General features: G+C 40.9%; 1 protein-coding gene across 1 annotated transcript in view; it reads right to left on the reverse strand.

The window, feature by feature from the left end:
• Positions 1-24,314, reverse strand: part of DNAI1 (dynein axonemal intermediate chain 1) — a 136,322-nt gene that overhangs the window by 83,966 nt on the left and 28,042 nt on the right. Inside the window, exons 10-12 of the mRNA XM_041422058.1 lie at positions 22,268-22,355; positions 21,401-21,518; positions 19,149-19,192 (exon numbers count right to left, since the gene is read on the reverse strand). Coding sequence (XP_041277992.1) covers positions 19,149-19,192; positions 21,401-21,518; positions 22,268-22,355 — 250 coding nt within the window. The remainder of the gene's footprint in view (positions 1-19,148; positions 19,193-21,400; positions 21,519-22,267; positions 22,356-24,314) is intronic.

The following is a 24,314-nucleotide window of genomic DNA, read 5'->3' on the forward strand; positions in this document are numbered from 1 at the left end:
ACCATGACTTTTCAAATGTCATGGAGAGTGGCTTGGCAACCACATAATTTCATTGGGTCTCAAGACTTATATACATTAAGATCTCTCAAGTGGGGAATCTGACCTTCTCTTACAGTGGGAGGGACTTTTCTCCCCCAGTTCTCATCCTGATGTTTGTCCACTTGAGAGGTGTAGGAAGAGAGGTTGCCATGGAAGACTGAGGGAAAAAAGTTGCTCAGTACCTCAGCCTTTTTCTCATTTGTTGTTACCAGTTTTCCATAATTTTTTTATTGGAGGGATTGCACCTCATTTGACCTTCCTTTTCTGGTTAATGTATCTATAGAAGCTTTTTTGTGTCCCTTGCCAGGTTCAGTTCCAGCTTCACCTTGGCCTTCCTCACTCCCAAATTGCCTAAGTAACATCAGTTTGCACTATATACTGCAACAAAGCAATAGCTTTCAATACTTTGACCAAGTAACAAGGTCACAGGGAAAAAGATAGTTGAGGTAAAAGGTCAGAGGGTCTTTCAGAGTGAAATTTCCAAAGAACAAGACACTACTAGGGGAATGGAACTGGTCCAGAAGATTCATATGCAGCATCAAGTATCTATGCAAAACATGGGGCAAATTTTGGCTTACACTTATATATGATGGATAAAGGATGAAAAAGAAAGAATCACAGAACCACAGGATACCTGAGGTTTGAAGGTACCTTTGGAGAACATCTAGTCCAATTCTGCCTTACAGCAGTGTCAGTCAGAGCATGGTGTCCAGGACTGTGTTGTCAGATTTTTAAAATCAGCCTCTCTAGACTGTGGAAATATTGCTCTTCTGCTCAACCAACCCACAGTAAAGAAGTTCTATCTTACATTTTAAGGGATTTTTATCTATCTCAGTTCACATCAATGGTTTTGGCCTTTCATTTGATACCACTGAGAATAGTCCGTCTCTGTTTTTGTCATTCCACTCCACCAGGTATTTATCCACATAAGAAACTTCCACCTTTCTCTAGGGACAGCCAGCTTTGTAGACTGCAGCCCTGAGAAGCCAACCACTACCTGAACCAGATCTGGCTCTGGCCAATACATGGATCTGCTGTGGGAGTTAAAGGGGAATTTATGTCCCCATTGTCTCCCATCTCCACCAGCCAGGCTGCTGTTGGACAATCAGTCTTCCCTCCAGCACCTCTGCAGCACAGGAAGAAGCCAGGGACTGCATAGCACCTGGAAAGCATGTTCTGCTCCATAAAATTCCTCTCCTGTTCAGTGGGAGCCAAGGTGGGGATCAGTATAAGCATCTTGAGAATCTACTGTGATAGCTCCTCTTTTGAGGACTCACCAAACAATACAAGAGGTGATACAACTGTCCCTCTATGAAGATCCCTTATACAGTAGTGGAAACCACTTCATCACAAACCATTTGAAGGGAGAAGCTGGAGAATGCCAGCAAATCCCAGCTCTCTCATACCTGGAGGAATCTGATAAGAAAAACACAGGACTGAAAGAATTTGCAATAGCTCTTGGAACAATACCTGCTGCCTTTTTTTTATTTCAGATGAGCCTTTTCCCAAGAGCAGCCACTTCCTAAATTTAATCAATTATTTAAATCCAGCACGATAATGTTGAAAAATTAAGGATGCATAGATTGCACAGTCAAACAGAGTGAGCCTCAAGTTCTTCGCATAGCAAAGTTTTATTCTGTTTGTCTCATAACCAGAAAAACTGAAGTGTAAGGATCAAACAAATCAAATCTACTTACATGATTCACCACTTTAATCCCTCACTGATATAGTTAAGCATCTCTGAATAATTTTTCTTCCTACCTTCCCTAATTGACTTCATTTTACAATACCCTAAAAAATACTCAATTTTATAATCTTTCACATATGCTACCGCAAAGTGATACCCATGAGAACAGACAATACAAAATATTTTTTTAAAAACACACACAGAGAATGAGTTGTTTTTCATGCTGTTATGATGTTATAAGTTTCTAAAAAATGCAATTTTGATCTGCACTTATTTTTCAATGGCCAGAATTTTCAAAGTATTCCTGACAGAATCATAACCTGAAGTGGCCTATTGTATGAATCAGTGAAAGTTAGCATCCAGATATTTCTGGTTATATTCTACAGTTTGGCAGCCTCGTAAGCATGAAGAGAAAAACTGAAAAAGTATGATTGAGTTCCCTAAGCAGGGACAAAACGAGGAAGATTTTACATTGCAGAAAATGTAGTTTTGCTTTACAGCAGTAAGAAACCAAAGGTAAGCTAAGAAGAGTCTGAACATCTTACAAGTTTCAACTAATGAAAACATTAAATTAGATAGATTTGCTTCAGGTTTTTACTAATGCATTCTGCTGAAAAATGATCCACACTCATCTCCAGGACAAAAGACAGAAAAGTCTTTGGAGAAAAAGTCTTTAATGGGGCCTTTTACATTTTCTTTTTACCATTCTGCCCTAGGAATAATGACAAGCCATCTAACTTCAGGAGCTTACAAAGTAACTTACATATTGCTAGAATTAATGATGGAATGTGTTCAATGCAGATTTGTAAATTCCAAGACTAAAGAAGATAGTTGTGATGAATAAATCCTTTATTTGTTCCTATGCTTAATCACTTTCACCATTAAAAATTCATTTCCAGCTTTCTGGGATCTCTGAATTCTACTTCCAGTTGCTAGATTCTGTCCTAAATGAAAAAGTAAGATGAAAGAGTCCTTTTCTATAAGATATCTCCTTCCTTTCCCTTCAAGTAATTAATGGACAGTAATCAAATCACTACTTAATCTTCTCCTTAACAAGCCAAGTTGAATTGTTTAAGAATTTAACTGTAAGGCAGAGTTTTCAAACATAAGTCATAATGTGGTTCATCTCTGAACCTTTTTCAATTTTAACACTCACTTTGAAGACTGAACTATTAATAGCTGCATACAACATTCCAGGGAAGACCTCATCAGATCATACACAGAAGCAGAACCTCTTCCCCCTGCTACTCTCAAGTAAGAGAATGCATAGGACATTGTCAGACCCCCTTACACATATTTCTGCAACAGCTTTTCCAGGTTTAGCTGTAAGTTCTCTTTTTTTCAGAGTGTACATCAAGATAGGAAAATATTTTCAAGTCCAGTTTCATGACTGACAGAAATCAATCTAACTATGGGCAGCTTCTAAAAATGCTGATCTCTCGCTCTTTCGTTTTTTATTCCCACCTCTCTTCTTACCCCAGTGGCCCTGTGGTTGTTGACCAGGCTGAAAAATAATGATTTTAAATGGCACTGCCATCTTTGGGTACTGATAGTGACATTACATTTATGTAACACTCAATCTGCATAACCAGCAATTCCTAAAATAAATCTAAGGAGGACTAGTCTTTAAAGCTGCCTGGTGGTCCAGCTGTCTGGTTGAATGCTAGCCAGCAAAGACAGCTGAGTAGGAAAGTTCCCTGCTCTTTGCAGGGGATGGTTGGGAAAAGTTAGGGACCGTCCAGAACAGAATCACCATCAGTGTGACGGCACAGGTCTGGGGAAGTGGCAATCAGGGTTGAATAACATGTTTGGAAAAAATGCCTCTAGAGTCACTCCCCTTCTATGGGAATTGCTGGACTAGAGCCTGCTGTTTCTAGGATTGCTCTACAGGATGTGAGATGAATACTATCTGGGTATTTGCTGTTTGCTGTGAGCCCCTTGGCATAGTTTTTTCATCATTAAGAAGTAAATGCAATCCTGCGTGACCTCATCTGGAAAGACACAGACTCTCAAGGCAGAAAGGAACCTCAGACATGACAGCAATGAGGACCATGTGAGTAACTAAAACAGGCAGGCAGAGATCCTGCCCACTCTGCAATCCCAGGTCACCATGAAGGAGCTGTCACATCCCTTGGCTCCGAAGTCAGTCTAAACAACAAATAGATAACTGCAGCTCCTGGATGGAAGAGAAAGGCAATTAGAAAATAGCTCTGCTGGGAGAAATGCAATACGAGTTACCCAGCATATAAGTATTTCTACCTTAACCATTCCTGTAAAGTATGTTTGCCCTAGAGGAGGGTTGGAGCTTCTCGTTGGTTTCCTTGTATCTTGTAATGTCTAGATGCTATAGCTAGAGCAGAAAGTGCTTCAAATTAACAGTAAAAAGCTGACCCCTGGTGTTGGGAACAGGGATACTGATAGGACACAGCAAGGAAGGGAGGCTGCTGCACTCCTGAGCACTGCCTCACAGTCTGTGCAGTTCTCCAATAAGATTCATTCACTAGCATTCCTTCAGACGAATGAATAAAACCAGCTGATGAATGAAAGCAACAGGCTACAGTGCTTGGCAGGAGTGTTGCTGTTTTCATTTCTATGCTTTCATATCAGTTCCTCCTCCACAAAGCATCTAATCAACCAATGCTGTACAGCAGAAAATTAATGGTTTCCTTTAGGGAGCTGCCTCACAATGCCAGGGAGTACAATGGGATTGTTTGTAAATATTTGGTTAGAAAAAGCAAGTAAAAATGGTATGAACATATGAAGAATTAACACTGTGTCACTATCCAGTGGGGTATTTACACTACAGAGGTGATGCCAGCAACCGTTAACACATGTGGTACTACACTAAACACTTCATGAGTGACCCTGCTCATACAATATCAGGATTCAGAAAGATCCAATCTGTAACAGCTGATTGACAGCAGCTACCACAGTTTTCAGAGGATACACTGGGTACTTTCTTCTACTCCATCTCTGCACAGCACACAAAAGGGAGAGTGCTCAAGCATCTTCACAGTCTTTATGTAAACCCTCAGCCCTAATTTTTCCAGTCAAAACAGGGGATAGTTCTCAAGGTCGGAAAGAACCCTCCTTTTTTGATGCCCAGTGTCCTTTGAAAATTTCCCAAGGGGGAGCAAAATACTTGATGGGTCATTAGCCCATGCATGCTCCTCTGTGGATGTTTCAATGCAACAGTGCAACAGAACCCTGTTCTGAAGAGGTGTTCCCTTCCAGGACACTCTCTCTCCTAATAGAGGGACATGGGTAGGGCTGTGATGAGCTTCAAGCTGCTGTGCATGCACATCCACACAAGGAACTAAAACAACTCTGCAGAACAGCCACGGGGAAGGAGGCTGCTCCCCAGGAAGGGTGCATCCTTCCTTGCCTACCTGGCTGAAGTGGGAAATCCCTCATCTAATTCCCAGTCAAAGATTTGTCCCTGTACTTCTGAATTTCAGCTTTGGAGCTATAACAAGCCCTCTGGCAAGGTGTGTCACGTGCACTTGTGCAGGTTTTTGCTCCAGCAAGTGAGTCTGAGAATGCTGAGACAAGCGCCTTAAGAGGAGATGAGGCCCTATCCTCCTGAGCTTTAAGACACTGATTTTAAAAGTGTCACACATTTATCAGAAGTCATCAAGCACAAATAAGTCTCTCCAGATATAATTAGAGGCCTTCTTCAGCCTGGTTTTCTATAATTCTTAAACTTCACACTTACTATATGAAACCAACACTGCAATAGCCAAAGGCTAAAATCAAACCAACATGCTAATAAAAAGTTCTTTTCAATAAACAAGGAAAAATTTTATCTTGTAATGCAGAAGGCAGACACCATCAAACACCTTCTAAATGAACAGAAATTAGATATAATTTCATAGCCAAACACTCTAGTAAACTTAGGCATGAAATCAGAATACAATTTGGCAGTATTTTATAGACACTGCCTGAATGACCTCTCCTACTCAACACAGAAAACACCAGTAAGAAGTGGTATTACCCTCATCATCCCCACTGGCAGAATGCTTTCACTGACCAGTTATCTCAGACATGTGGTTTTCAGAATTCCTGACTTGCAGCTGTTTGCTGAAACTTCTTTCCACTGCTAAACTTTTTTTCCATTTCATCTGGAAGCCACATTCTGCCATTTCTCTTAACTAATCCTGCAGTTATGTAAATACGTGTGCTAAGTAAAAGTCAAAATGCATGATTAATCATGCAAAAAACACCCAGTGCATCTTGGAGAAAAGCTGATGATTCAAGAAATCATAGAATTTAAATTGGGAAAACAATAGCTTGTTAAAATATGAATCAGCAGCTGCTCAACATAGAACACAGTCCCAACTGACTGTCATTAGTAAATTAATTGAGATTTCATTTTGGTGGCACCCACCTTGGTAGTCCAGTTGAATGAATTTATATACTGCACCACAACTCAAGAAATAGAATTACAGTCTTAATATTCAGGCTGGGACTTCACACTGTCAGCTATAATACCATATGCAAGAAATGATAAGAATTTGTTTTAAAGAAGAAAAGGAAATTGCAATTTTCTGAGCATGCTGTGAAGTCTGGAAGGATTAGAGGCTGTCAGAGATCCTGCAGTACAAGGGGTGTTTAGGAAGAAGCTAAACTCTGATGCCTTTAAAATATAGAAGATCCCACTGGGGCTTGGGGTTTGGATGGAAATCCTGAAAACTCTTCTGCAAATCTGAAATGTATTTCAAACTTGCCTTGGCAAAACTTAATTAACATTTCTCAGTGGGAATACAAATTTGGAAAATTACATAAAAAGCCATAAATAATTCAGCCACAAGAGCAGTTTAATCTCATTACAGACAAACTGAGGTGTTTTAAAGGAAACACATGAAAAGCAAGGAGTAACAAACCAGCAAAGGTGGACCAGACCCATGATTTACTGGGGATTTCCTGTTGTACTCTAGGGATCAAAGTGGAGCTGTGAGCCGGTCTCTCAAGACACACGAAATACAAAAGTTACAAGCACCAAGCCCACTGGGATTTGCAAAGACCTAAACCCACTGGGATTTTACTAAGGTCACAGAACTCCATTTTTTTGGGAATCACTGCCTCTGCCTTCATGAAGTGACACTGCTTAGAGGGTCTTGCAAGGAGAGACACAAAAGTTGCAACAGGGCTGCCAATTTCCTGAAATTTGGGGTGCTGCACTAGCAGGAAGTTTTCTTTACAAGTCTCAGCTTTATTATTTAAACAAAGTTCTGCTTCTGCTTTGTTTCAGACTAAAGCATTGCTAGCCCTCATGACAACAAAGGAAGGCTTTAAAACAAACAGATTCCACCCTGAAATTATAGAGGGCAAATAAAAAGAAATAAAGTCTTTCAATTAATCACTAATCTCATAATGCTTTTTCATCTCTGAATGATCAGACCTGGCAATCCCATGCCACAGTCAGGGAAAAATTTCTTAGCTACCAAACAAAATTTACCTATTCTCTGAGAGACAAACTCCCAGTGCTTTTAAGTGTTACCTTTTCCATTTGTAGTTCTTCCTGTTTTCTCACTTTCATATGTCAAATAACTCAGCTGAAGACATAATAAATCCTTATGCTTGCAGAACCATCTTAAATATATTATTTTTATCATAGACAAGAACATAAGCATTCCATCACTCCCCATGTCTTTAATTTCTGTCCCAGTGACTGTTTTAAGGGCATCTACAAAAAGAAACAACTAGTAGTTACTACAATTGTTAAGTTACTAAATAAAAATATAGAGATATTTTGCCTATAGTGGTTTGTAACAAAAGCTATTTACATACACAGTCTTGCTTTTAAGGGTGGCTAATATGCGCACTTTAGCAAGGGGCAGATCAAGGCATATAGAGAAGATGCACAGGGGATATTTTGCATGCTTTATTATATGCATTCTTATTGATTATTTTCTGCACTATAACATGACACCGGAGTGTTACTGACAAAAGTCTTGCTGAAGTCAAGGTAGACAATATCCACTGCTCTTCCCTCACCTATTCAGGTAGCTGTTTCATCACAGGAGGCAATCAGGTTGATCAAGCATTATTTATCCTTTGTGAATCCATGCTGACCACTCGTGACCACCTTCTTGTCATCCATGTGGTAGGAGATAGCCTCCAGAACAAGGAGCTCCAGCACCTTTCCAGGGACTGTGGTGAAGCTGACTGGCTGGGAGCTCCCTGGGTCCCCCTCCTTACCCCTTCTGAAAACTGGGGTGGCATTTATTTTCTTTCAATCCCCAGGCACCTTTCATGATTGCCAAAACCTGTCAAAGACGATGGTAAGCAGCCTCACTATGGTGTCCGTCAGTTCCCTCAGTGCTTTTTGATGCATTCCATTAGGGCCCAGGGACTTGTGCATGTCAAGGTCACCTAAGTGTTCTCTAACATGATCAAAGGAAAGTCTTGCTTCCAACATTCCTTTACACTGATCTTTTGGGTCAGAGACCCCTGAGGGCTGTTCTAGTCAATGAAGAACAATGCAAGAAGGTGTTCAGTAATTCTGCCTTGCCTGAATTCTCTCTTACCAGCTTCCCCCCTCCATGAAGCAACAGGCTCATATTATCCTTTGTTTTCCTTTTGTTATTGATGTATTTGAAGAAGACTTTCTTGCTGTTCTTGACATCCTTGGCCAAAATTAATTCCAGATGGGCCTTGGCCTTCCTTGTCTCATTTTTACTTGTTGTGTTAACATTTCTATATTCAGTCCAAGTGGCCCATCCCCACTTCCATCTCCTGTGTGTTTCCTGCTTATGCCTGATTAATGACAGGAGCTCTTGAATGGTCCACATAGGGCCTCTCATCTGCTTTGCTTGATTTCTTGCTCATCGGGACACATTGTTCTTAAGCCTGAGAAGAAGTGATCTTTGAATATCAACCAGCTCTCTCAGACTAATCTTCCCTGCAGGACCTGTTTCCACGTAATTCTTCCAAGAAGACTCCTGAAATCCCCCTCCTACTCCCAGTGAACCACTTGCCAAATTGCAGCTACCATACAGGGATTCACCACCGAAGTACATCCTTAGCTTGAAAGACTCTGAATGCAACTGAACAATGCAGATCACCCAGTCATATCTAAGCCTGCAACAGTAACTTTTTTAAAAATCATAACAGAATACAGTACAAAATTATTTATATGATCGATGTTTTCGACAGCAATGCTTCACTACAGAGGCTGCACTCCTGTAGTCATGACAGATTAACAATAGCTCTATCTTCTTAACAAGGATTTTAAAACTTTTGAGTTTTAATAGCTGATTAACCACACGAAAGCATTCATTCACTGATAAATAAACCTTACACAACCAACAGCATTTCTTATCTGTGTGGCTGATTTCACAAGCATGGTTGCCTCTGACAAACAGAGGAAATGGAAAAACCTCTCAAGGTCACTGGATCCAGAGCCTTTTCTTGGGAGGCAACCAGAAAAAATCCATAGCATACCAAACTCTCCCTTAAACTAATGCATCTGCCTACACAAGCCCTAAATAGATCTTATGCCTCCTGGCATTCATCAGACCTGATTCACTTATGGAGCACCATGGAAGCCAAACCAATCAATTAAGTTTGTTTTCCCTTACATGGACTCTCTGGAATTCTTCTGAAGAAAGTGACATACAAATCTGAAACATTGCAAGGTAAAAATTTTTTTAAAAATTACTATTTTTTGTGAATCCACCCAAGTTACCAAAACTCATCTTCAAAGTTCTAATGCAAAGAGTAAAATGAAGGCTGGACTTTGGTCTTACTACTGTTACCTCTCAGATACAGGTCAAAGCACTCAGATTAAGAAATCTGCTTAGTACCCCATATTAAGGTTTCAACTATGAAATATAAAGCAATCAGAAGGAAACCAAACTCTTTAAAATATCAAGTGAAATGGAAAAATAGTTAAGTATCTGTCAGGAGTAAATACATTACAGTTAAGTAACACTGGCTTGTGTTTTATCCAGATTCTGCTTTGCTATTTATTGACCTAAGCATTGGATTATCAGGGAAACAGGTCATATGTCAGGGTTGGTTGCAGTTAAGAGATAGGGAGCTGATACCTAAGCACAATAACACAGCCAGCAGCACAGGGGCTCTGTGGCAGCCACAGCTCATCCCACTGCTTTTGAGGAGATATGATGGTGAAGATGGTGAGGACCACTACAGCATCAGGACCTGACAAATTTTTTGCTACTTAGACTAGAGTGTGAAAAGTAGAACTGATTCCAGAACTTTTGCTAAGGAAAAGTCAAGCTGTGGTGAAAATGTAACCTTAGTATTTGGAGGGAATGCAAAATAAAAGCATATAGTGTTTATGTGATAGAACACGGGCATAAGAACATCTGTGTGTGGGGAAACCAATCTTTAAAATAAAGCAAACACTGATCCTTTTAAGAGAGAGTGTTTAGAACTGTTTTGTCTGTCCTCAGTATCTGTAGACCATCTTCTCCTAGTGAGTCAAGGGGTGTTTCAATACGGATGGCTAGAAAATCTTTTCGCAGATTTTCATCACAAGACCATCCCCTTGACATTGATGACAAAGAGAGATAACCTGTCTATCCTTGAATTCTGCTGTGCAAATGCTAAGAAAAGAATTCCCACAATAACTTAAATGGAGCCATTTCCAGAGACAAAGCTAAGAAAGTAAAGGGGTCAGACTAATTTTATTGAACAGCTTAGACTCTACGGTACACAAATGTTTTGCCTCCTGTGGATAAAAATGCACTAATCAAACTAACTGGTCTACACAGAGAGGTAAGTGGGTGGAATTTAATGGTCTGCAATGCACTGGAGACACAACAGGATGGCTCAGCAGCTCCTTTGATCCCAAGGCTCTAGAAAATCTGTTAATATATCTTTTTTTCCAAACACGCCAATGGAGCTCTTTACTATTTCATGCATAACAAAATGCTACAGCCAAAGTTAAAATTGTGAGTTGATTGAAAATTACATGTATTAAAAGGTTAAGACTCAGAAATACCACATACAAGTTCACAGAATTTATATTATAAATCAGAAATTAAGTCTCCAAATTAAATTCATCCTTCATGTGAAAGATTCACTTAGTGTATTATGGTTATTAGGTTATATTTATTAACAGAGTTGATAGTGTAATAGGTTCTTTCTCTCCCTGAATATGTGGTAAGCGATATTCAGTATATGGAAAAGAGGTACTAAAGTGTTATTTTCAGTGTAATTACGTTTAATTGACCACAATTGGTTATCTCAATAAACCAAATGTATGATGGCTTAAATTTCTAACACTGATTCCACTAGGGAGGTTTTTCAAAGACTGTCAGACCATGGGGGAGGATATAGATGTTTTGCAAATGAACTTTGAAGCCTCAAACAGGAGACAGTGCAGAAAGAAGCCCATAAAAATGTTAGAATAGTGAATAAATCAGACTCCTGAAAAATATAAGCTATCAGGGACACAAGATTTCACTACTTTAAATCTTTAAATGAAGAAATCATCCCTTCAACAGACCAAAACTTCAGAGAACAAATATCAAATCTTTAAAATTTCCACATTTTACGTTTTCCAGAAGACGGTAACTTACCACATGCCAAAATAAATTGTTCTCAATTGCTCATCTGCTATTAAGAGCCACACATTGTCTGGCCTGATTCATGCAGCTCTAGCTTTTCTTTGATCTTGTTACATCATTTGTCTGCCAGATTAAAGATCCCTTTGTTACATGATCTGCTTTCCCAATACAGGGAGTTAACAGACCACAATCCAATGACTTAATAAGCTTTTCTTTGACAAGCTGAACAAACCCAATTCTTTAAATTTGTTTCCCAGGTTAGTCGCCCTGCTCTTAGATCATTCTTTATTTTTTGAACCCTTCCCAATTTGTCACCCTTCTTGGCATGTCACCAGTGATGAGCATGCTTTCCAGCGAAGTCATTTCAGCATTAAATTAAAAACTACACCTAAAATTTCTCTCAGCTCCTCAATTCCTTGGCAACTCTTCCTCTCTTTAAACCCAAGGAACTCTTACGAAGTTCAGTATTGGGGTTTCTACACAAAACTTTTTAAAATCATTGCTCCTGAAAATAGGGCTTCCCTCTGTATTTGTACACAGCCTGAGGTTTTTTTAACCCTGTAACATAGAGTGATACCTTGTATTCTGCTACAAATGGGATCTAAATTGCTCTTTGAATGGTTGTTCCATTTCTTGACACCTCACAGATATTTGTCTCATCAAAACTTTTTGTCAGTAGTGATTTCATGGGTAAAATAATAGATTAGCATTGGACCTAGTTACTAATGGTTTTTTATATGCTTGCCTAAGAGACATCTGATTGCTACATATTTATTTCCTCTTTTATTTCCCAGCAGCCTCTTTTAATTAATACAATGTATTAATGGAAAATTCCTTTCAGGTTTTAAAAGTCACATAAAGAGCTCTTAAATTAGTACATAGCAAACCCAAGTCCTTCAGGGTGTTCCTGTTTGATTGTGGGCATACTCAGTGCCCATACAAATGTTCTACAGCAATTCACAAAAAAATTTACAAATTTCCTTTTAATTCTTCTCTCTCCTTATTCTACTGATGCTTTTTTTTTTTTTTTTTTTTTGTATTGTAATATCCCCTACAGTAGCAACTTAAATATAATCAGTTAAAATCACTGGTGACTATACAATCACTATGTTTTATTTCTGTGATTGTATTCTCTTTTTCCTCAATATAATTTTACTACTGATATTTAGACATCACTATCCCTTGTACCAACTACCACTAAAAACTGGCATCACAAGCATTTGCAGAAGGGGACAGTCTTTCAATTTACAGTACAAATATCCAAAATATCAATAAAAATACATTAATAACTAAAAGGAAACACTCAGACTCTATAGTGGTACAATGCAGTTCTCAATCCTGTAACCAAAAGCAGAGAGTGAGTCTCATGGATCTTTTACCATTGAAGATGCATTTATCAACTTGCACGCTGGGAACAACTGAATGAACATGAAGACATTTTTCCAAAGCTGCAATCTGTTACAGCATACAAATGTATGCCAAACAGCAAACTGAATCCAGACTGCAACGTGAACTTCTCTTTGAGTGAGGTGTGTGGACCACATGAATCTCTATCAGTCTTTTGTAGCATTTGACTCAGAAAACTTCAATAGCTTCACTGTGGGGTCTAAAAATCTGACAGTCAGTGCTGTACCTGGTCCATTATGTGACTGGGGACATGCCAGCCCCTCCTCTCCAGAGCAGTCCCCTCACATGAATTGCATGTACACACAGCCTCATACTAGGCAAAGAATTTCATCCAAGCGATATAAAATGCTTTTTCTCTGTCTGGCAAGGTCTTAAATCTCTATTCCCAATATAAAAACAAACTCATGTAGCTTAGTGAAAGATTAGTAGGGATTTCTGCTCCCAGGAGTCTTCTCTGCCTGTTCTAGGAACATAATTTAAATACATAAACATATTGGAAGAGACTTTCTGAGAGCTGCTTCAAAGATCTGAATTTTTTAGGCAGTATTCAATCACTTGGTGCTTTTAGTTGAAGCTCTTTGGTCATTCATCAGAAAATACCAAATTTATCTGCAGTTTGTTATGTAAATCCATTCCAGACTATGTTCCACATTCTGCATCACAACCTTTAAATCTACCACTGCAGAGAAGAAAACACAAGCAAACATCTGGCATATTTTGCAACACTGAGCCTTCTTAAGCCCACAGCCTCTACTGTTAAATCAAAGTTTTCAGGCTTTCTAATGTTCTGCTTCTCAAACATACATTTCTGTCCTTGTCACAAGGCTAGCCTGTCATCTACAGGGGTATGCTGTCAATGATGACAGGAATTATAGGGCATGCAATCATCATCAGGTGGACTAACTTTAGACCTCAAACCATGTTTTAAATGAAGTATTATCTTGCATGAAGACAGACTAATAACTTTCTAAAATTATTTTCAGTTCTATTTTTTTATGACTCTCTAATCATCAAAGAGCTGGACTCCCTAAATATCCCTTTTGGACAAAATGTCCAGCTCACAGATAGATAATTACATCATGCAATGGGTGAACACTGGCTGATGTGTAGGTTTATAGTAAATGGGATTACCTCAGGCTGACAGCTGGTCACTGTGGGGGTCTGCAGGGCTTCATCTTGGGCCCAGTGCTCTTCAGTGTCTTCATAAACAACTTGGACATAGGTATCAAAGGACTGTTAAGCAAGCTTGTCCGTGATACTAAATTGGAAGGAGCTGATGTTTCCCTCAAAGGCAGGGAGGCTGTGCTGAGAGACCTTGACGTATCAGAGAGATGTGCAATCAGCAACTGTGTGAAGCTTAACAGAGACAAGAGATGGATTCTGCTTCTGGGATGGGGTGACCCTGGTTGTACAGACAGACTGGGGAATGAGATGTGGAAAGCAGTGCCAGGGAAAGGGACTCTGGGGATCCTGACTGATGAGAAGCTGGACATGAGTCGGCATTGCCCTGGCAGCCAGAAGGGACATCCCTGTCCTGGGGACATCCCTGTCCTGGGGACATCAGGCCAGCTGGGCAGGGGAGGGGATTGTCCTGCTCTGCTCTGCACTGGGGTGCTGTTTTGGGTGCCACAATAAAAGAAGGATATAAAGCTACTAGAAAGCATCCAAAGGAGGGCAAGGATGATGAAGGGCCTTGAGAGGAAGCCATGTGAGGAGCAGCTGAGGTCACCTGGTCTGTTCAGCCTGGAGGAGACTGAGGGGAGACCTCATTGTAGTTACAGCTTCCTCATGAGGGGGAGAGGGGGGACAGGCACTGATCTCTGCTCTGCGACCAGTGACAGGACCTGAGAGAATGGCCTGAAGTTGTGTCAGGGAGGTTTAGGTTGGATATCAGCAAAAGGTTCTTCCCTTAGAGGGTGGCTGGGCACTTGAACAGCTCCCCAAAGAAAGGGTCACAGCACCAGGCCTGACAGAGCTCAAGAAGCATTTGGAAAACACTCACAAGCACATGGTGGTGCTCTTGGGGATGATCCTGTGTAGAGACAGGAGTTGGGCTTCCATGATCCTTCCACTGGGTCCCTTCCATTTCAAGGTATTTTATGAATCTATGGTTCTCAGTTGTTATTTCCATAATTTGACAGAGTTCTCATAGAAAACTTGAAGGATTTATCTATATTTCAGGAACAGCTAACAAGTAGTTAACCTGAATTAATGATCACAGACCTTATCTGTATGCAGTGGACTTCCTTCAGTGTAGGACTCCAATCCTGCTGAATTATCTCACCTATTATCTGGATCCCTAGACCTAAGGAGAGGGTAAATGTATTGTCAAAACTACCATCCCTCTTGTCAGGATGACTGATAGAATAACTGTACTAGCAAAAGTATGAATGCAATCATTCAGCATCCAGTTAAGTATATAGAAAGATTTGAGTTTAACTTATATGGCATTGAATCAGTAGAGCACACACTAACTGGATTAAAAAATATCCCACTGTCAGAGCCTAAATCTTGGCTGTTTAGAGCATTAGCATGTGCGACTCTTTGGGAAAACTCTCTCCATGATAAAGGAGTGAATAAGAGCTGGGAGACATTTAGATACATTTTTCTTAGGGTGCAAGAGCTCTCAATCCTGATACTCAAAAAGTTGGGTAGGGTAGCCAAGGCTTAGCCATCATCATCACAATAATCCCTTCAGCCCTTGTCTCCTCAACATTTAGCACCTTCCATCCCATTTTACAGTGCCTGGTGATCATCTCTGGAGGCCAAGGAAGACATGGACCTGTTAGAGTGAGTTGAGAGGAGATCACAGGCAAGATCACAGGGCTGGAGCACCCCCACTATGAAGACAGGCTGAGAGAGTTGGGATTGTTCAACCTGGAGAAGAGAAGTCTCTGGGAAGACCTCACTCTGGCCTTCCAGTACTTAATCAGGCTTATAAAAGAGATGGAGATGCCTTTTTTACATAGCCAGATAGTGACAGAACAAGGGATAACATTCTTAAACTGAGAGTTTAGATTCAATATTAGTAATAAATTCCTTACTGTGAAGATGGTGAGACACTGGAACAGATTGCCCAGGGAAGCTATGGGTATCCCACCCCTGGAAGCGTTCAAGGAATACGATCTAGAGAGTGGCATTCCTGCCTGTGGCAGGTGGATTTGAATTGGACAATCTTTAATGTTCCTTCCAACCCAAACCACACTATGATTCTATGATGCCTTCCTCATGTCTTTCAAATTCATATTTGTCTGAAAGATATTTTGCTAGAAAACAAAGTATTTGGCCTAGAACAAGTCTCTGGGGCTTGAAACAGGCTGTGTACAAACCTAAGTGGTGTAACATGAAGTTCATCTTTGCTTTTATTCAATCTTTTGAGTGAGTAGTGGATTGGGAATTCACTACTAATTATTTTTCCACTATTTGTTTTCTAGATAGAGGGAAATGAGGCATCTTGAAGAAAAAGAGGAGGCAAATAGCATATCTCTATTCATATCTCCTCTCAGTCCCTGCAGAATGACTTTTTCCCTCTGTGAGCTAGTTTTACTTTTCATTTTCTTGATTCTAATCTCTAATTAAAGTGCCTGATTATGAAAATGCCTATGAAGTAGAGAGGCAAACAGGAAGAGGCAGTACCTTGATAAAAACTACTTGGTTAATTTTCTCCTCTCACTATTCCTTCTAAAGCACTCTAAGCACATCCTATTTGGGAATACCCTTATTGCAGGGACCAACCATCCATCAGCCTCACTCAGTGCAAGGCAGTAAATAAAAGATTATCCATGGTCATTGGGCAGTTCATTTGAGAAATGGGAAAATACAAGACTGCCCACTAAGTATGCCCAATCTCCCTGTATTAACCTGTCTCTTTGTTTTAGGAGAGTGCAACCAGAGCTGTTCCATGTTCTGTGTTCCAAGATTACTCTTCAACTTTGGGGAGCCTCAGGCCATCTACTAAGAGCCAGCTCATCTCCGTGAAAGCTCTGGTCTGGATTTGACACCAATTTAGTTTGATCACAAAGTTGCAGCAACTCTAACTTTGGACGCAGTCACACCGGTGTAGGGACCCTGTGGCAGCACTACTTATGCTGATTTTACACTAGAAGGATAGAACAGTACATGTATCTTTATGTGCTTTTCTTCTGCCTGCATAAAGCCTTGTTTCGGACTGCGAAGAACTGAGTAGACATCTTTGTCAAATACCTCAGATTGCCAGTGCTTTCTGTGTGAATACATGCTCTTCAAACATCCTTGAGTGGAAAGTTACATCCAGTAAATCCAAAGAAACTGTGGGATAAAATACATTGGCCATAGAGACAGTATTTTTCTCTACTCAGCTCATGTGCTGACAGTTGGAGCTGCACACGAAAAGCCATCTCTAAAGCCTGTCAGAGGCACAATTGCTTTTGGAACATGAACAGAGGTGATGGCAAAGACCTGAGCTTGTATTTGTAGTCTTCTCATCAGCAAGGCAGAATACAAGCCCAACACCCACTAGTGGCTCTGAACCCTCACTGCAAGCTGTTAGTGTAGCCAGAAACCCAGAATATTTTTATTTTATGCAAAAATAGAAATAGAAAGACAGCTCCTCCTCATGGGAATAAAAATTAGTTCCAGCCAGGCAGCATAAACCCTGAATTGCAAATTACAATGACAATATTTCCTTGTTCAGAAGAGCCTGTCTCATGCCAAAGAAACACCGTTAGCATCAGAAAATCCCATCCAGATAAATCACTGGAGAAGACTGCAGAAGGCTCCCTAGAGAAGCAAGGGAGAGGCTAGAGCCCTCTCTGTAAAGCAAGCGCTCACCACTCTGGAGTGGTGTCAGCATACAGTAAACAAGGCATCTTTTGTTTCAAAAAGTACACTTTAGGCAGCAGGACAAATGTGTTACTTGTATTTTGGCAGTGCTCCCAAATGCCTGCTGCACAGAAGATTGGTGATATAATTATGGCCACAGCAGACCCAAAGATATCCCAGCCGTTGTGTGACTCTAGGATCATTTCCTCTGGGCTGGATTTATCTCACCTCACTTTAGTCGTCTAAGAGACAACTAAAGTGAGGTGAGATAAATCCAGCTAGGTGCTCTGCCTTGGCTCACTTGTGAGGAGGGATCACCCCTTCCAGAGAGCCACTTGGCTCCTCACTTGAACATAGGATGGATGGCCTCTGGATGTGCTGATCTCTCCGTGCTGACTAAAGAGGAGCTGAGAGCAGAGACAGCTCTCAGCTGTTGGCTGCCTTCAGCAGGTTATGCTATGCCCTCTGTCCTCTACAAAAATGGGGTAAGAAGATTTCTGGCTCTCTTGCCACTTACCTGGCAACTCACTGAGTTAGAGCCTCCCTCCCCTTGCATCTCTGTGTTGCCTTTGGTACAATGGATCCTGGTAGAACTAACTAATACTTTTGCACAACCCAGAAAGCGTACTGGTCTTGCGTAGTGTACGAAGCGTATGAAATTAAAACAATTAAATGAATAGGTTATGGAATTGGTTAAGCAGGGAGATTACCTTCCTTGAGCTTGTGTCTCTCCTCTGCCACCTGGCTGGGAGGGCAGTGGGAAGGCACTGCTAAATTCCTGCACTCTCTCAGCACAGAGATTTGAGAACAATAAGATTTTGCTCTGCTGTACAAGGCAAGGACATCCTGAGCATTTCACACCATGCTTTTTTCCCCAAAAGCTGATTCTAATCTGCTTTTCAGAATAGCTGCTGCCTGCAGAATTAAAAAGAGTGTCAGGCCAATTTAGGCATCCTGGCAAACTAACAAGAACATTTCCAGACTCAGATGGAGTGAAAGTCAAAAGAAAAATGTAAATTTAAAAGGAAAATGAAATTTTGCAATATTGCAAGTTGAGCACAGTCCTTACCAGTATAAATGAAGACAACCCATCTGGTTCCATTGTCAGAGCACAGAAAAAGACATAAGAATAAAGACATATTTGGGATGATACCAAAATTCCTGTAGCTAGTCTAGCCAAGTATCTTACACCAACATGTGGCAATTGTTTAATTTGAGAAGGTCAGCAAATACAGGTCTGTTTCCTTGTATGTACTCAGCTCCCCAGAACTCACAGCTATCAGCTTACTGAATCAGGTGGTTTATCCCTCCAACAGCAAACTGGTCCTCCCTGAATCTATCTAAACTCTTTTGAAATCATGGATATTTCTGTTCTCCCGACCACAAAGGAAGAAAGAATAGTTCAGCAATTGCATTACATATCACATTATCCTGTTTTAAATTTGGTTTAGTCCTACAGTAATTGCTGGCTATGGCTATGTATTTCTGAATGTTCATGTCCTGGAATGGAAAGGCTTAATCCCTGTATTGAGTCAAATCTCAATTTATTGCTATGAAATTAGGTGAGTCCTTGCTATGAGATGCAATCAGTGTCTCAGAGGATTGTCTGAATTGATCTCAGAGCACTTGATAAATATTTTAAATCTCTCTGTGATTCTTTTGCATTTAGTACTTACAAGAACCATACCCCACTGCAAATAGGTCCTTGTACTTTGGATTCCTGTAATGAGAAAATATATATAAGATGGCATTTATTATTAACCATGTAGCTCCACAGCAATAAACAGTGTTTCACACATCAACTTCAGAGTTCATTCTCACAGGACTCCCCTCAGTCTGAGGGTTCTGCCCTTTGACCATATGCACTAATAAAGTTTGTGAGTAACTTGTCCAAACTCATGATGCACGAAAAAGCAGAACATTAGAAGATCAAAACAGTGGATGAAAAAGATAAAAAGACAGACATGTCAATCTCCAGCACTTCTTGATTTATCCATTTCATAATTGTGGGAAGTTTACTTTTAAAAATTAGATCTTTGAGGAAAGTGAAAATATAGGAATATATTGGTTTCCATCTTTCAGTGGCAAGAATTAAAGAGTTTCTAAATAAATAAACTCACTTTTCCTACCTGTTATTAAATTATGAGAGATGCTTCCAGAGACAGCTATCAGTTCATAAATTCATGTCACAACCACAAATCAGGAAGGGAAATTCCCTTCTGACCCAGCTGGTGGACATTGTATTTCCTATGGCAAACACTGGCAATAAGCAGTTAGCCATCTACTATGTCTTATAAAGTCCCTTTACTTGAAAAACATCTACTCTCTCTGCAATTTCTTCTGTGGGTGGTAGATTGCTGTAGATAGGATTACCATGGGACAAAGATCAGTATGTTGTTATCCCTGAGCTCACATAGCACAACCAGTGGGTAACAATTCCATTAAATTAACGTACGTGGAAATTATCTATGAGTATTGTCTCTGACTTGCTACTGTGAATTGGTAGAATAAACCACTTCTCTTTTCATTTCTCCTTTTGCATTTGGGCTAATACCTAGGCATCCTAATGCCCTTGTTCTTTTCACTAAATGCACCATCACTGCTAAAAATGAGAGAATAAAAATTGAATTAGAAAAGCTTATTCCATAAAGCAATTTGGAGTAATTCTTCCAATTTCAGAGCCATCTTTCTCTTATCATTTCCTGGGGACAAATTTAATAGCAGTATAAACTACCTATTAAAGATGCCTTTTCTCCCAATTTTGCTTCCCATTTTTACTGTTATCTGTAATTTTCACACAACTGCATGCTTGATACTCTCTTACATAATACCACAGTGGCTTGAAAGGCAGAACATGGCAATCCTGCTCTGTCTCTCCATAGATTCTCCTTGTCAAGGCACAAACGTGCTCACACAAACAAGTAAGAGGAGGCCTAACTGCAGGGGAGCAGAGGGCAGGGTCTGGCTAGGTATGTCTCATGCTCAATGCACGAACCAAGCCAGTTCTGAGGAGCATCAAGCACGTTAAAAAGTGAAAGGACTCATTTGTGTTGGTGATAAGTGAGGGTTTTTTCACAGTAATAACCATAGCAATAATATTTCAGAACAAAAGAGAGTAGATTGCAAGTATCAGTGATCATTTTTGGACTGTCCAAAATATGTGAAAGTGGACTGCAGGGCAAATGCCTATTGCACTGAACTGTGCAAGATCCCAATACACAAATATCTCTCTTGTCTGGAGGGGAAGCTCTTGTGTGAGGAGTGGCTCAGGTTGCTTGATCTGCTCAGCCTGGAGAACAGGAGACTGAGAGGAGACCTCACTGCACTTAAAATGTCATTGGGAGGAGGAGGGGCAGACATTGATCTCTTCTCTGTGATGAGCAGTGACAGAAGCCAAGGGAATGGCATCAAGCTGCATCAGGAGAGAGCTACATTCAATCTTATAAAAAGGTTCTTCACCCAGAGGGTGGTTGGGCACAAGAACAGGCTCCCCAGGGAAGTGGTCACAGCACCAAGCCTGACGGAGTTCAAGTGTTTGGTCAACACTCAAGTACGTAGCAGGATTTTTGGGGCTGTCCTATGAATGGCTCATTCCTACAGCATACTTTCCAAAGATATGACACATCTATCCCAGCTTTTCCAAGAAAGGACTCTTCTTTGCCCTGTTAACCACACTCACTTTCCCCAGTGCTGCACAGAGCTTGCTCTGCCTTCAGTTTCTGCTGAAGGGCACAAGCCTGTCACATTCAGCCTTACACAATCTTCTCTGCAACCAGAAGCACCAGGCACGTTTCAGTGCTGCCCAAGCAGCTGACTGTAATAAATCAAACCCGTGTTCCCAGAGAAATCAGCCCTGCCTCCTAAGATCCCTTTACATTCCATTCTACTCCCCTGCCCAACAGTCGAGATTAAATTTGGAATGACTTACCAGGAGATGGCAGTCACTGCAAGTTTCTTGGTTTTTTCATACTGAAACTTCCAGAGTGGGAGGAGGGTTCCTTTCTGGCCTCTGAATTCATCGGACGCATCCTCAAAATATTTAAAATCTAAACAAAACAAAACAAAAAAAATCAAGGAAAAGGCCCCAGTATATAAATCCAAAATAAATCAGCACAGTTGAGTGTCAGGGAAGCTTTAAAAGACAATCTGTTATCCTCACAGCCTCTGCACAACCCAACTGTTAGTGTAAAATCTATCTCAGTTCTTAAGTCCCAACTCCAAACCAGCAACTCAGCCCTTTAAATGCATTTTAACAAGTCCTTTCACACATAGGAAAAATAAAAATCAAACTGATGATCAGCAGACAAAGAATTAACAAGAAAATAGAAGCCCTGAGCAAGGTGCGACCTCAGGCCACTTCCAGACACGGCCCTTCAGGAGAAAGCTGAGCAGAGACAGCAAAACGACTCTTGTGAAATGACATCAAGACTACATTATGAAATGACATCAAAGGTACATTGCCATGGCTGGTATGTGAGCAGGGATCACTCTGCTCTGGCTGCTGTCACTAGCACCTACATCCAGGAGTGAAGTACCTGCTGAGGGAAAGAAGTGCTGCAGGGAGGGCAGTGCTCAGCAGACCTGCTGTCCCCAGCCAGCTCAGAGCAGGGCTAATGTGGCATGGTCTTTGCATGCCCATGGTCTGATGTACTATTTGCCTTGTGTGAGTCAGCAGGTTCCTAAACCTGCTCATTTTACTTCTGTTTTCCTATTCTGTTCTGTCCTGTCCTTGCTGTGGCTGTAGGTACTTATCTGCTTGAGACTTGAGTTAGAAGCACCTCTTCATGGACCATACCTTGTGCAATGTCATCATATGTGTTCAGGTTCACCATCCGCTCCGCTATTTTAGCAGCCTTTGCAACCTTGCTTAGAGAATCAACGTGCTGAAGAGAAAAGAAAGGAAGACAAAATGTATTTCCTGTCTGTTTACAGGTGTCTCAGACCTCATGTGACTGAAAAACTTGAGTCCTTTGATCTTGAATATAGATTAATTTGAAATGTGTCATACCAGAACCCAATATACAGGCACTTGAAAAAAATGTAATTGCTTTATTATGAATTTAGCAAGATACCATCCACAACTGAGGTGCAGTAACTTCAGGGTTTGTTCCTGATTTAGCTCAATACAGGTACTTACGTATAAAGGTAGATAAGAGTCTTGTCTTTCAAGGTAAGTCCTGACAGGATGACCTAAAAGGACACAGATGATTCCTACCCCATCTCACTGTGTAACAGTTCATCAGATTTGGTGATGAAATCAGAGGGGCTTGGTCATGCAGGAGCACTCTCTCATCTCTACCTGGAGAGCTCTAAGGTCTCATGTATTAAGTAAACATCACAGGACTTAGGAGTCCTTCAGTCAATTACTGGGTAATTCCAACTTGATCCATTCACACATCCATGGACAAGTGGAGAAAAGGGAGCCCAGCAGGGGCTGTTTGTCTGTTAGCAGGTGGCTAGTTCATATGCTTATCTGACAGAGCCCTGTGGCTGATCACCATATCTTACTAAACTGCATTCTCAACTATTTTTTGTGAGTGTGCTCTCTATACTCTGTGTTTGTGAGACCACTAGTGAAATCCAAACTGGACTAACTAGAAAGAAGGACAAGAAGTCAGGGTGCTAGCAGTGGGAGGGACAAAGCTTGAAAGTCCAAGTGCTGACCATATAAGTATGGTCAGCAGTCACAGTTCTGTGCAATGATGTCAGAATGCCAAGGCAAACACAAAGTGCTCTGAGAGCTTGCTGCTCCATGTACCTGAATCCCCATCCACCACTGCTGCCCCAAAGCCTCAACAGTGTTTCAAAGCCTTTAATCTTCAAGCCCCTGCTATGAACTGATGGCTGCCAGCACAGTAAGATTTCCTTCATAGTGACAAACACTGGGAAGAAGCATGCCAACCTTGCACAGCTCAGAGAGTGCCCTGAATATGAAAAGAAAAAGTGAAATGGGTTGACCAAACTACACCACACAGACACAGTCAGAAACAGGAACATGACTTCAGGTTAAATCTGTCCCTCTGCTTCTTTTCTGGGCTCTGAAGAGACTGAAGGGAGATTGAGTCTCATTCAAACATCACAAAATTAATAGGGCTACACAGAGATGAGAGGACAAAAGACAAAAAAATTCTATAAACTGTTAAATTTTTTACAAATCTGTGGTTTGCTTACACCTCCAGTAATGTGTGCAGTCCACTTTTCCCAGACTAGAAAAAATTAAGTAGAACTTGAAACCAAGTTCAGAGAAAGGCAGCAGATCAAGGCAGGGCATTCTGCCCCTTGGTTCCACCGTGGCAAGACCCACCTGAAGCATCCAGCTCTAGACTCCCAGCACAGGAATGCCGTGGAACTGCTGGAGTGAGTGCAGAGGAGGCCATGAATAGGATCAGGGGCTGGAGCTCCTCTCCTATGGAGACAGGCTAAGAGAATTGGGGTTGTTCAGCCTGGAGAAGAGAAGTGTCTGGGGAGACCTTAAAGCACCTTTCAGTCCCTAAAGGGAACCTACAGGAAATATAGGGATGGACTATTTATCAGGACAGTGACAGTGTTTTAAAATGAAAGAGGGTAGATTTGGATCAAATATTAGGAAAAAATTCTGTACTGTGAATGTGTTGAGGCACTGGCACAGGTTGTCCAGAGAAACTGTAGATGTCCCAGCCCTGGAAGTGTTCAAGGCCGGGTTGGACAGGGCTTTGTGTAGCCTGGTAGAGAGGAAGGTGTCCCTCCCAAGGGGATAATGGTCAGAATGAGATGATCTTTAAGGTCCTTTCCAACCCAAATCATTCTATTAATTTATTACATGATTCCACAAATTTTATTGTTGGGGAGTGTCAGTGGAAAGC

The sequence above is a fragment of the Onychostruthus taczanowskii genome, unplaced genomic scaffold, assembly GCF_017590055.1.
Source record: "Onychostruthus taczanowskii isolate IOZ18803 unplaced genomic scaffold, ASM1759005v1 scaffold70, whole genome shotgun sequence".
Lineage (NCBI taxonomy): Eukaryota > Metazoa > Chordata > Aves > Passeriformes > Passeridae > Onychostruthus > Onychostruthus taczanowskii.